At 42.1% G+C, this 13,184-nt stretch overlaps 2 protein-coding genes across 2 annotated transcripts in view; one reads left to right on the top strand and one right to left on the bottom strand.

Annotated features, from left to right (window-relative positions):
- LOC311041217 (putative high affinity immunoglobulin gamma Fc receptor IB) overlaps positions 1 to 13,184 on the bottom strand; it is a gene marked incomplete at its 5' end in the record, with an annotated part of 80,987 nt that overhangs the window by 22,576 nt on the left and 45,227 nt on the right. The window lies entirely within an intron of this gene.
- The window catches only part of LOC311041216 (NACHT, LRR and PYD domains-containing protein 3-like), a 33,376-nt gene continuing 27,365 nt past the window's right edge, over positions 7,174 to 13,184 (top strand). The window contains exons 1-3 of the mRNA XM_084086125.1: positions 7,174 to 7,237; positions 11,216 to 11,323; positions 13,048 to 13,161. Coding sequence (XP_083942251.1) covers positions 11,226 to 11,323; positions 13,048 to 13,161 — 212 coding nt within the window. The 5' untranslated portion in view covers positions 7,174 to 7,237; positions 11,216 to 11,225. The remainder of the gene's footprint in view (positions 7,238 to 11,215; positions 11,324 to 13,047; positions 13,162 to 13,184) is intronic.

Genomic DNA, 13,184 nt, shown 5'->3' with positions numbered 1-13,184 from the left:
TTGGGAGAATTGGTATTAGTGTTCCGTGGAGAAATATTGTTAGTGGGAATGAAAACATAGTCGCACCACCGGAAGTGGAGCGCTGAAGGCAGACCAAAACCAAAACAGCAGAGGGCGCTGTTTTTCCTTTTTATTTGGCGATGGGTTCCCAGATTGCCTTCTGCCTTGATTGATGCTAGCAATTAAGATTTTACCACAATGTTTATATATATATATATATATATATGTAAGTGTCTGTGACACTTGTTCTTTTTAACTTCAATTGTTTCTTTAGTTTGAAGTTAATTTGTTGTTTTGTGTATTTTTGGGATACCTTTATTCTGACACTTCCTGTTCCTGTGTATTTTGGGATACCTTTATTTGACACTTCCTGTCACCAGAACAGACTTAGCTGAGGTGTGCTAGCGTTACGCACACAGATCCACTCACTGCCGGTCAGAGCAGAGTGACAGTAGAGACGCAGTCGCACACCAGCGTGTTTCCTTCACAGCGCGACATCCTACTATAATTCTAGTAACCTCACGGAGGGTGGTTGTGTCTTGGGGGCGAACAGCGTATTACTCTAATGTCGAAGCAAGGGGGCGGGGGCCCGCCCTCTTTCTTCTACAATAGAAGAGTTAGGACGTCCTCTTTCTTCTACAACTAGACCATACCCGGTCGGCGCAGCGCATCCGTGGGGGGATATGCGCACATGATCTGGCAACCCGGGAGGCAGTTCGTCCCATAGCTGGGCAGCCCCGTAACCATGGCGACAGTGTTTGACACAAAAACGCTAATAAGAAGCTGAGATTTGATGAAATTGAAAAACGGGCTTCACAGTTAAGTTCAGATGGTAATGGTCAATGGCTGTGTGCAAAATCAGAGCAATTGGTCCAGCCAGTGAGGAGAACCGGGTGTCTTCACCACTACAAACGCACAGAGGTTACTAGAATTATAGTAGGACTAGAATTATAGTAGGATAGAAGAGTTAGGACGTCACATTCTAATACAACCAAAATACCCAATTTCGGCACCGGCCTCAGTGGCGCACCTCGCTAATCACTAGACTCCCAACCCACTACCACTGGTAGGCTGGGTTTGACTCCCGCTTGGGGTGAAGCTTTTTCAGTCATCCGCGGACTTCTTTTTTTCGCCGATAAAGTATATTTTTGGACCATGACGGAGGCGCGCCGACTCAGCAGACCTTGAGGCTGAGGAGTTGCGCCCGAGCGCCTCCAGGCGCGAGTGCCCGCAACGACCAGCCGAAGGTCTGCTAGTCGACTCAGCGCCGTCCGAGTTATGTACCGATAGGGACAGAATCGTAAATATTTTTGGTGGGGACTGCGTTTGCCCCACTGACTGCGTTTGCCCCAACTGCCACTCAAAGTGACTACTGGCCAATCACAGTGCGTCTCAACTTCCGGGTACACCCGCACCCCCCGCCCCCTTGCTTTGACATTAGAGTAATACGCTGTTCGCGTCTTGGGGGGACTCTTGATCAAACTGCGCATGCGTCGTTCCCAGGTTTCGCGAGAGAAACAAGCAGCAAGGTCTATGAAAACAAGGTCAAACCAAACGAACCCTACAAGCAACGAGGTCTATGAAAAGAAGGCCAAACGAAGCGCCTTCACGCATATACCTTGCCTATTGGAAAACAGCCGATCTACAAGCTCACAACGCGTCCCCACACCCACCTGCACTTTCACAACCAACGCCAAAACACAATACCACCAATATTGCCACTAAAGCGCTTACAATAGGCGGACATGGCAACTTAGCCTGCTTCCACAACATAGACCCCGCCCACTCTCTGAGTACAATTCAAGTGAGCGTGTGCGTATGTGCATCGTGTGTGCGAAAAAAGTCTGGTGTATTTACTTTCCACAGTAAGATCGGGCGTCACAATGTAGGCCTACATTTGTCTTTGCGCGACGCCCGTGTGTGTTCGCGACGGGCCACGGGCCGCATGGATGTACCGTGGTGTGTGTGTGTGTGTGTCTGTGTGTGTGTGTGTGTGTGTGTGTGTCTGTGCGCCTCTCACTTTCGATCCCTGATAAACTGTCTGTTCTCAGCGCATAGATCGGGCGTCACAATGTACATTTGTCTTTGCGCGACGCCCGTGTGTGTTCGCGATGGGCCACAGGCCGCATGGATGTACCGTGGTGTGTGTGTGTGTGTGTGTCTGTGTGTGTTTGTGCGCGCTCGCGACGGCCGACGGGGGACGGTGTTTGTGTGTGTTCTGTGCCTCCTGCGCCTCTCACTTTCGATCCCTAATAAACTGTCTGTTCTCAGCGCATAAGCCAAACTGCACACTTTGGGTGCTCATATTCCCCTACGGGTATGGTCTAGTGGTATGAAATGTTTGTTTGTTTGCTTTAACGTTCTGTGGCCCATTTGTAACCAACCATAACACATAACCATAACCCTGTATTCTGCACTTTAAATGCGCAGTTGGAGTAAAGTTGTTTATATATTGTTCACAGTGCCTGCTGTGATGTTTGGGGGCAACTAAATGATCGTTTGAGTTACCTGAAGCCAAGGTGGTTTTGTATGCAGCCCATAGCACCCTTTGGATAGCGGAGCGAGGTACAGAAGTGTTCTTTTGTTTGTTTGTTTGGATTTTCTTTCTGATTTAATTTGGGATCTATGAATTGTTTGTCTGGGATTTTGATTTGGTTATGGTACATTTTCGTTTGGTATTTGCATTATTTCACTGAGTTATATCAACTATAAATTAACTATTTTATTGTTGAATTGTACTTTGAAAGTGATACTTTGAAATGCACTGATTTTATTGTTGAGTGAAACGATGAAATGATTTAATATGATTATAACAGTATTTATTTCTATTTTTATAGTTTTCACAGTGTTCGAACAAAGCTTCATTCTGTGTTGAAGAGAAAATAAATACACCCGTTGAAACCATCCACCTTCGTCATCATTCAAATCCAAGTGCCGCTACAATATATATATATATATATATATATATATATATACGCACGCACGCAGTATATATTTGTATACATTTGTATAGCATGTTATATAAACAGATGCTTGTTTAGCTAGCTCCCTATCCAGTTTTAAGTTTTAAATCCCATTTTACTGATGTTATTGCTATTGTTTCATTGCCTTGTTGTTCTGTTATCTGATCTATCTATTATTAATTCATTAAATGTAACTAGTCCATACCCTGTGCTGGCAGGAGGCTGCACTGAGCACCCAAGTGGACCAACAGACGCCGGCCGGACAAAGTGTCGGTGATGAACAACAGATTGCAGTCACGGCCAGTGCCATAGCTGCTAATAAACGCTGGCAATTCCCTGGACCCCGAAACTGGAAAGTTTGCGACACTGCTTAGCCGTGGCACCAAATCTGCCATGATAATAACACAGCCTGCCCTGTTGTCACGTTGGCAGTGGGCCGTCACTGCAGCTGTGGTGCCTGTAGTGTCCTCCGGGGGTCGGCTGGGGTCGAGTTGCCCGGGGGGCAACGTGGGGGTGGCAGCGCATGGACAAACTGCTCCCGGCTAGTGCAGTGTGCACAAGCGTTGGGAGCGGCGGCAGTCAAATGTGGGTGAAAAGGAATGAGGGATCAGCCGAGCCCAGCACAGCCAGCATTCTCTCCATCGACTCGGGCAGTTTGCTGTCGCCGAGGCCGTTGAGAGATAGCAGGTGGTCCTGTTCCGACAGTTCAAAGAGTTTCAGAAGGAATGCCTTGAGCGCATATACTTGCCGGCAGTTGATGGAGCTTCCAGCAGCACTATCACATGGGCCGCCGTCGAGGAATCTATTGCCGCCACCACATGGAAGTATTTTGTAAAGTCCTGTGTTATTCCTCTCAGCTGGAACTGGGATTCTGTGCTGAAACCACGGCCTTGGGTTGTGCTGCCAAAAGTCAGGCAGCTTGATGGTTGCGGCGTAGATGCTAGCAGTGACATTAGCTGCATCGTTATCACTGCTTAGTGCAAGCGCTGCCAGGGCGTTGTTGGTACTGTCGTCGTTAGACATAATTGTTTTCACAGGGTCACCAATGTGGAAGTGTATAAAAACAGCGAGTCAGTTAATCATCCGATTACCTGACAAAGGACGCAAGCGTTCAGAAATAGTGTTTGTTCACAAACTGGTCCAGCCGGCTCTCATTGACTCCAATGTATTTCACCGAACTTCCGGATCCAGTTTGCCTCCCATGCACATCAATTTCACCTGACTAGCCCGTGGACTGACCGTATGGCGTACCTTATATCAATTATCTTGCACAGAACCCGGAAACCGGCATTTCTAATAAACCCTTAAAGGCACACATCCTCTGGTGAATGTCTCTCTCCCTTTCCCTATTGTGGGTCACCACAATACAACTTTACATCCCAATCAATTTGCTATGATGCTTTATGATAACAAATATATACTCTTCATCAAGGGTTCCCAAACTTTTCAGGCTGCAACCACCCAAAATAATTTTAACTGGGGACCCTCTAGCCCCCCACCCTGTCAACCACTTGGAATTGTAAGCATTACATTTAGTTTGACACAGATATTGTGAAAATAACCAAACTGAAAGCTCACAACGCCTCGCACTGTATCAATATTGGTATTTGTGTTCTTATCTGATTCACATTAGTTATTGTAGTTTTTTGCTCTATCTGCACTGCCACTTGTAATCCTGGCATCACTGTAAATGATGGTCCACAGTCCACACCTCAATGTATTCCAGAGAAAATAAATAAAGGTTGAGTGAAAAAAAGGATCAGGCCCTGCCCAGTCCCAAGGCTCTCACATGTCCATGCATGTGCAAGTCACCATGTCTCATAAAACAGGAACTAAGAAATCAGACGCTGACGTGTTCTCCTGAGCTATTCAACAAGCTGTTTTCTGTGTATAGAATTAGATAAATCTAAACTATCTAGACAGGACAATCCCAGATACCAGTCAATAAACCTCAAGTAAGTATCTATTTGTCAAAGTCAGCTTTATGTGGATTATATTTATAGTTTATCACAAGAGAATAAGTGGCATACTGACTGTAAGGACCTATGTTATGTGTGGAGTCCTAACCTTCACTCATAGTGTATCAGTGCTATAATATTGCACAAAGAGATTGAGTTAAAATACACCACCAAACATGAGCATGAGTGGCAAAAGCTCCAGACGACAACTGCCCCTGTAAAATCATAGACAAAATGTCCTGTTTAATAGTCTTTGTCAATATTTCATACATATGGGTATTTGACAACTCCCTTTGCTTGGAGCCCCTAACTTCTCAAATCCGCCCTGTCTGCAGTGATTGATTGATTGATTGATTGATTGATTGATGTGCTTTATTTAGTAAGACATGAGAACAACAGTACATGGAAGTACAAATTCACAATACAAGGTCTACTAAACTGGAAGACTCATTTGAGCTTGTTTAAGATGAGATCCCCATGCACACAAATCATGATGACATAAGAGACAGACAGATATACACACTACTATACAGAACGTCATACAATCAGCTTACAGGTTACTGGTATGAAGAGTGAAAATATGTATCAAGAAAAAACGGGGGGGGGGGGGGTAGGTTAAGACTTGTATCGGAAGGTATGTTAACAGGAAATAAACTAGTTCACCGTTCAGACCATGATATGATGGCTAGATGGCTGGAATGCTGGATTTGAAGACTGAAGGTTGGAGTAGAAGAACAATCCAGGATACCAGGCTGTAAACAGTGAGTAGGCTATATACAGTATCCGTGTTGTCAAAGTCAAAAACGTCCCGTACGGCCGCAATAACTGCACACTTTCTTCCCTTCCTCCTCCATATTCGAATCATGATTATTTTGTGTTGCAGCGTGTAGGCTTAGCCCTGAAACATGTGAACCATGGCTACGTGTAGGCTATGCATATAGCCTATTATTTGTTGTCTAAATATAAACACAGGCTCGACAATGCTGTTGATGTTTTGTGTTGGGGTATCTCATGTAGGTTAACGTTTGAATTGTTTTGGTGTTGTTGATGTCGAATCGCAAGACCTGGGGGATTCCCCACTAACTGCGGACTCCGATCGATGAGTCAGTGGTGAAACATAACATTATCATCACATAAAATATGAGGTGGAAACGGAGCTGCAATTTCTAATACCTTACCAAGTTGCCAACCCATCATGAGACGTAGCAACTTTCCCACATAGTAGGCTATCACAAGCAAACACCCGAAGAGTTTGAAACATGACTAATAATGACACTTTCGGTGTACAACAAAATTGTGCAGCACTATTTTGTCAACTGTTGTTAACAAAATAGTGTCGGAAGTTCCCAATGGGCGGTAGTGATGCGCCGCATCTGGTGAAACCCGGAATTACACTCAATGTAAACAGGAAGTAAACGAGGGTGAAAAAATGGCGTTCGGCCACAGACGGGATTAAAACACTTCTTTATTGAAAGATATGGATTATTACATTGCACTAGAACTCCTGACAGTTAGTTAACATTTGGGGCTTGAGGATAAGCACCTTTATTGTTGCATGTGTACATGTTTGGAGCCCCGGACAGGCTAGGAGCTGAAAGTCCCTGTGACAATGGGGAGGAGTGTCTACAACTCTCGTAGCCATGGTTCACATGACGCGGTGCCGTGTCCCCCTGGTTTATAGCAGTGTTCGATTTTTGTTACATTGCCAACTCTCACATGTACATAAACGTTCAGATTTCAAATATAAAGTGCTTACCCCCGAGCCACGGATGTTACAAGGCGACCCGGACCGCGATAAGTACCCGTATCTCCCGTATTGTTCAATAAAAGGCATTTTAATCCGATCGCCGGCTATTTTCTCCAAATTGCCTCCGATACTTTCAACCATGCGACACTAATGGTTGGGAGGTGGATTGCACTCTGATACATTACAAAAAAAAAGAAAAAGAAAAGAAAATGGCCGGCGATGGGATTAAAATGCTTTTTATTGAACAATACGGGAGATACGGGTACTTATCGTGGTCCGCATCGCCTTGTAACATCCGTGGCTCGGGGGTAAGCAAGCACTTTATATTTGAAATCTGAACGTTTATGTACATGTGAGAGTTGGCAATGTAAAAAAATCGAACACCGCTATAAACCGGGGGGACTCGGCACCATGACTGTCATGGTATTACAGTCATGTTTTTTTCAGGGCTACAACTCTCGTAGATTGAACACGTCAGAATCATAAATAGTCTACGAGAGTTGTATTCTACAGCTACGTCTGTACCGTACTGATCGCAGTAGGCTACGCATAATTTGCAAACAAATAAAGTAAGTACAATTAAGTAAAATAAGCTATTTATTTTAAGCTTTATTCTAGTAGGCCGATCTTGTACACACATTGCGAAATGGGCGAAATGACTGGTATTCTTATTGACAGCATGCGAACGATGGTAAGAAGTTAATGCAAGGCAACTAAATTATTTATACAGCACCTTTGTATTGGCTTTCATACACCAGGGCAACTCATTGCTTTACACTTTTACAGAATTAATAAACAAATGCAACCAAAGTGCAACAGTGCACTTTAAAAAGAACGAAGGTGCAGGGAAATGAAACGTGTTATACCCAAGCTCATAGCGCGGCTTGCTGCTTGTAGATCTGCTATTTTTGAAAAATCTTTTTAGAAAATGTGTGCATATCTTTGAATATATATATTTTAAAGCGAACATTTGTCATTAAAATCTTTGCTTCTGGGGGTCCCTGGCACAAAACATTTTCTGATGGGGGTCCGCGACCAAATGTATATCAATTTAGGGGTCCTTGGCATGAAAAAGGTTGAAACCCACTGCAGTACACAAAGGGGGCATTTTATGACCTATTTATTATCAGCAATAATAATAACAATAGATCTTAGCTCATGCATTTTATTGACCTATTTATTATCAGCATTGTTAATAATAACAATAGATTTTAAGTCATGCACACATGTCAGAAATTAGAAGCCTTACTTTTTAAAATGTGATGCTATTAAATAATGTTAAAACAGTGATACATATAGGCTAAATTACACACAAATGTGGTACAGACAAATATTATCAATGTTGTTGCAAGCACACACACACTGCTTGCACACTTTTCTGACAGTTGGCAGTTTTGTACTGACAGTTAGGGTTTTTTTTTTCTCGGGAAAACAGTTGCTCAATGTTTGTGTGTGAAGCCACGTCTATCTCTACAATAGATAGATAGGCCTAAAATAGAAACACCAGCAACAATATAAAATATCTGGCTGCATTTCTGCATATTCTTCCTTCTGTAATGCCTTTATCTACTGCTTTATATTTATTGTTAGTCTCTATTCCTTTGTCTCATCCCTATTCTACTTCTTCCTGTAACTGCAAATGTTGACAGCTTGCACAAAGAATATTTCACCCACTCTTTTACACCTGCAATCATGTGACAATAAAGTTGATCCTGAATATACAAATATGACTGATATCTGTATATTGCGCTGTTCATCATGCATCAGAATTTTACCTATAAATCTGTGTATTGCACTATTCATAATGTAGTCTATCAATACAGTATGTCAGTATCATCAGTGTAGTATTGCATTTTCCCAGGATATAGTGCACCAATTATATATTATTGCACAGTCTCATACTACTTCACCAAACCATAATACATTACACAGAATATTGCACTTATTGTAAACTCAAAGATATGCACAGCCATTTATCAGAGTCCAGTTCTCTGATGACGTGGTAAAAACTGTTCAATGATCTTGAGTTATGCAGTGATGTATAGTTATCAGAAAGTAAATTGACTATCTTTACTGCTTAAGGAAGAAATTCATTTTCGGTTCTTATTTTTAAAAGAGCCAAAATGGGGGGACTATAATATAACATCCCACTGGGAGGAGACCCCCTGGCAGACCAAGGACCAGATGGGGGGATTATATCTCCACACTGGCCTTGGAATGCCTCGGGATCCCCCAGGAGGAAGTGGCTAATGTTCCGGTTTCGGTTGGACTAGTCAACACCAGTTATAGTTGACTAGTTTCTCTAGTCTGATGTATAGTTATCAGAAAGTAAATTGACTATCTTTACTGCTTAAGGAAGAAATTCATTTTCGGTTCTTATTTTTAAAAGAGCCAAAATGGGGGGACTATAATATAACATCCCACTGGGAGGAGACCCCATGGCAGACCAAGGACCAGATGGGGGGATTATATCTCCACACTGGCCTTGGAATGCCTCGGGATCCCCCAGGAGGAAGTGGCTAATGTTCCGGTTTCGGTTGGACTAGTCAACACCAGTTATAGTTGACTAGTTTCTCTTTGGCCTGACAATGGAACATCATCCAACTTTCTGTGTTGGTGTGACTTTATTTATAGTTATTTGTTAACTACTTGAACCCGAGTGTCCCTATTCTGTGGGAAACATCTGCTGAAAATAGCAGATCTACAAGTTCAAAATGTGTCAGGTTGCATTGTGGTATGAGCTTGTAAAGCTTGCAAAGCCATTTTCTAAAGCTATGTTCAATGAAAACTTTTAGTGTAGCCAATAGGATACAGTCAAAATAGGGCCCATGGAAATACAGTCAACTAAGTGGTTAAACAGTTTTTAGTGTTTACAAATTTATATTTTTACTCCATCAAATGAATACGTACAGTTATGTGTACAGTACAGTTATTTTAATTGACATGCATTGCACTGTTTCAGCATTGCCTGGGTCCAGAAATCCAAATAAAAATATGAGCAACAAAAATATGAAAGTACTTAGTTAATTATTAGTTAGTTGCCTAGCCAATTCATTTATTGAACTAAACAAAGGGAATTATATGAATTAAAACATACATAAAATAATAAATGAGAGTTCATTAACATGTTACTGAATTAAGATCAGTCTAGTCCAGATTAATCAATACAAATAATTTCTGGTTTAACTTATGTATTAGTCAGAATCTGTGAGCTTATGTGATTATATTTGTGTTGAATTGTCCTAATTTATCATGTACTATGACTGCATTAGTTATTAAAACAATGACTTGTCTCCACCAGGCCGAAAGGCATGGCGAGAGAGTATGTTTTGCACCCTGTCCGTCCGTCCGTCCGTGTGTGTGTGTGTGTGTCCGTCCGTGTGTCCATCTGTGAACAGGTTATCTCCGGCACTGTTGACTTGATCGTAGCGAAACTGTGCACACACACTCCCTGGATGCCAATTCAGAACCTTTGCCCCAATTTTTTCACATGGGCCTGTTATAGCGCCACCAGGAGGCCACTTTTTGGAAAACATTTTTTTTGACAGTATTTTGTCCAAACGTCACGCAAATTGGTACAGAGTATCTCTATAGTCATTACACGAAACAGGTCTTTCAGATTTTTCATATTCCATCCTGATTGGCTAAAAATGTCTTCCAAAGTTTGCAGAAGTGCTCCGTTATGAACAAAATGCCTCAAATCATGAACACAGCTTGCAATTCCGGTGAAATTTTGCACGCACATTCCCACTGGGCCGAGGAAGACATGCCGCTTGAACATTTTCAAATCAGCCTCATGGTGGCGCTATAACATGCCGATTACTGTTTTTACCTATAACTGCACCGATCTGTGTAAAACTTTGTATGTGCACTCCGTAGAGGTCAGGGAAAAACATTTGCCCTGCATTTTTCACATCTGCCTTTTATAGCGCCACCAGGAGGCCGACTTATATAAAACATTTTTTTTATATTACTCCTTCACATTTTATCCAAATTTCACGCAAATCGGTAGACATGATCTCTATAGTCATGTGATCAAGACGGATCTGTTAGATTTTTCATATTCCGTCCTGATTGGCTAAGATTGACAGTTTGCAAGAGTGGCCCGTTGAACGCAGCGTCCGATTGCGGTGAAACTTCGCACGCACATTTGCACTACGTTGACGAACAAATGCCACCCTTTCAACATTGCCCTATTATAGCGCCACCAGGAGGCCGACTTATATAAAAAAAATGTTTTTATATTACTCCTTCAGATTTTATCCAAACATCAGACAAATTGGTACACATGATCTCTATAGTCAACTGATCAAGACGGATCCGTCCGATCCGCCTGATTTTTCACATTCCAGCCTGATTGGTGAATTCCGAACATTGCTGCCCCACACTATCCTACCTGACCTGGCGGAGACCTGTGCTCCGAGGAGCACTTTTTCTAGTTAAAAAAGTGATCACTTTTGCCACCCAAATAATTAGTAATAATTAGACTGTTATCCCCAGCTTACTGGTGTTCTATTCTATTCATGATATCTGTCTGTCTTCTGCAGAATTCCAGACATGGACAACATTCTAAATGAGGAGCTAGAGGAGAGCCAAGATGTGGCTCCACTGCCCAGCAGTGATCCAATCATGTCCTCTAGTGGACAGTCAATGAGGTAATGTTGTCTTCCCTCTTTCCTACTGCCGGTCTCTACTACACTGCCTCCCTCTAAGCTTTCCTACTGCCTGTCTCTCCTACACTGTCTCCCTCTCTGCTTTCCTACTGTATGTTTCAATAAACCTAAATGCTATGGGAAACTTAAAGTAACTGGGAGAAGGCACTCTGATTTGTTTAATTCATGTTATGCCCAAAACACACCCATGACTATTTCAGACATTAAATACAACACTTACATTGTACTGTGTGTCCACATTATCCATCGAATAACCAGAAAAATGTTGGACAGCCCCTTGCGCCATAGGTCGTCTAAATAGGGCCCTTAGTCTAGATACAAGTTTAGATACCTACTGTACATCGCCACAACTTGACTTAAGGTGTCACGAACAAGTATTCATTTCTAAAAGGGGGGTTGTATTTTCTCTTCTTAACTCATTGAGTGCCAATGACGTATTTTGATGGCTGTTTTCAGTGTGCCCTAAGCAGGGCTAATGACAGGATTCTTGGGTGGGGGGACAAGATTTCCGAACGGGGGCCCCATGCACCGAAAAACCGAAACCGAAACATTTCGCGAAGCTCGTGTGCGTGTTTTTTCTCGTTTTTAAAATTAATTTATTATTATTATTGCCCTCAAAACATTAAGTCGGGTGTCTTTGCGCGATTTCACGTTGGCCACTTCAGCCACCTCAAGCCAATATAGTCAGTTCTGTCAACCTACACAACCAATAGCATTCATTCCCAGTGGTGGGAAAAGTATTCAGATGTTTTACTTAAGTAAAAGTATCAATAGGCTACTGCAATGTAGAAATACTCCCTTACAAGTAAAAGTCAATTCAAAATGTAATTCAGTAAAGGTACAAAAGTATTGGTATAAAAATGTACTTTGAGTACCAAAAGTAAAAGTACTCCAGTCCTTGTGAGTTGTGAGTACTTTTACTCACAATTTACATCGCAATGCAACGTAGATGGATGGCTATTTTCAAATGGCCGAAATGTATATAGGGCTGAGATCTACAAGCTCACAGAGATTGTAGATCTGCTATTTTCAAAATATTTTTATACATTTGAAAACTTGAAATGGGACATTCTGCTTAACAGGGGCGGACTGGCCATTTGGCATACCCAGCGGCCCACCGGGCAAAAAAAAAAGGGGGGGGGGGGTTGAAAAATCATTACGGTAATTTCCGGGTTGCGTGGCCCAATTATTAGTATCATATCATCATTAGTATATAAGCATCATTTTACACTTTGGCTATTTTTGAAAAATCGTGAAAATGTGTGCAAATCTTTAAAGCGAACATTTTTAACTCAAATCTTTGCTTCTGGGGGTCCCTGGAACAAAAGCGGCAGTGCGGATGTGGACTGTGAACTTTGTACTTCCATGTGCTTTTTCTCTCTGCAAACTTCTAAATAAAGTATTCAATCAATCAATCAAAGACTAGGAAAAACTAAACACAGTTTGGTTGGTGAAACAAGTTCATGGTTACTTCCCACAATAAATGTACAGATGTTTTTACACATAGCGATTTACTAACAGGTGAGAGATGCTGTGCTTATGCACTTAAGCTGTGAATAGAAACAGGACTCACAGGGACTCACATTTAAACTAAACAAAAACACACACAATTTAATACAGGAGAATTAGATTTAAATTAATTGAAGGGTGGATTAAAAAACAACATAATATACTTTAAAATGGTGATTGTCTTCTGTTTCTATCAGGGTTCATCAGCAGAGACCAGAATCTCCTGTACCCAGCTGTGTCTCCATGAAGAGTGATCATTCCATGGATCAACCTGTTGCCTTCAAAGATGAGCACCACTCTACTGAACAAAGGTTTGTTGAATTTACAGATAGAT

This window comes from Gymnoscopelus microlampas, assembly GCF_963454915.1.
Source record: "Gymnoscopelus microlampas genome assembly, contig: SCAFFOLD_73, whole genome shotgun sequence".
NCBI classification, from domain to species: Eukaryota; Metazoa; Chordata; class Actinopteri; order Myctophiformes; family Myctophidae; genus Gymnoscopelus; species Gymnoscopelus microlampas.
Note: the sequence above shows the minus strand (reverse complement) of the source record. Positions and strands in the feature narration are given on the sequence as shown.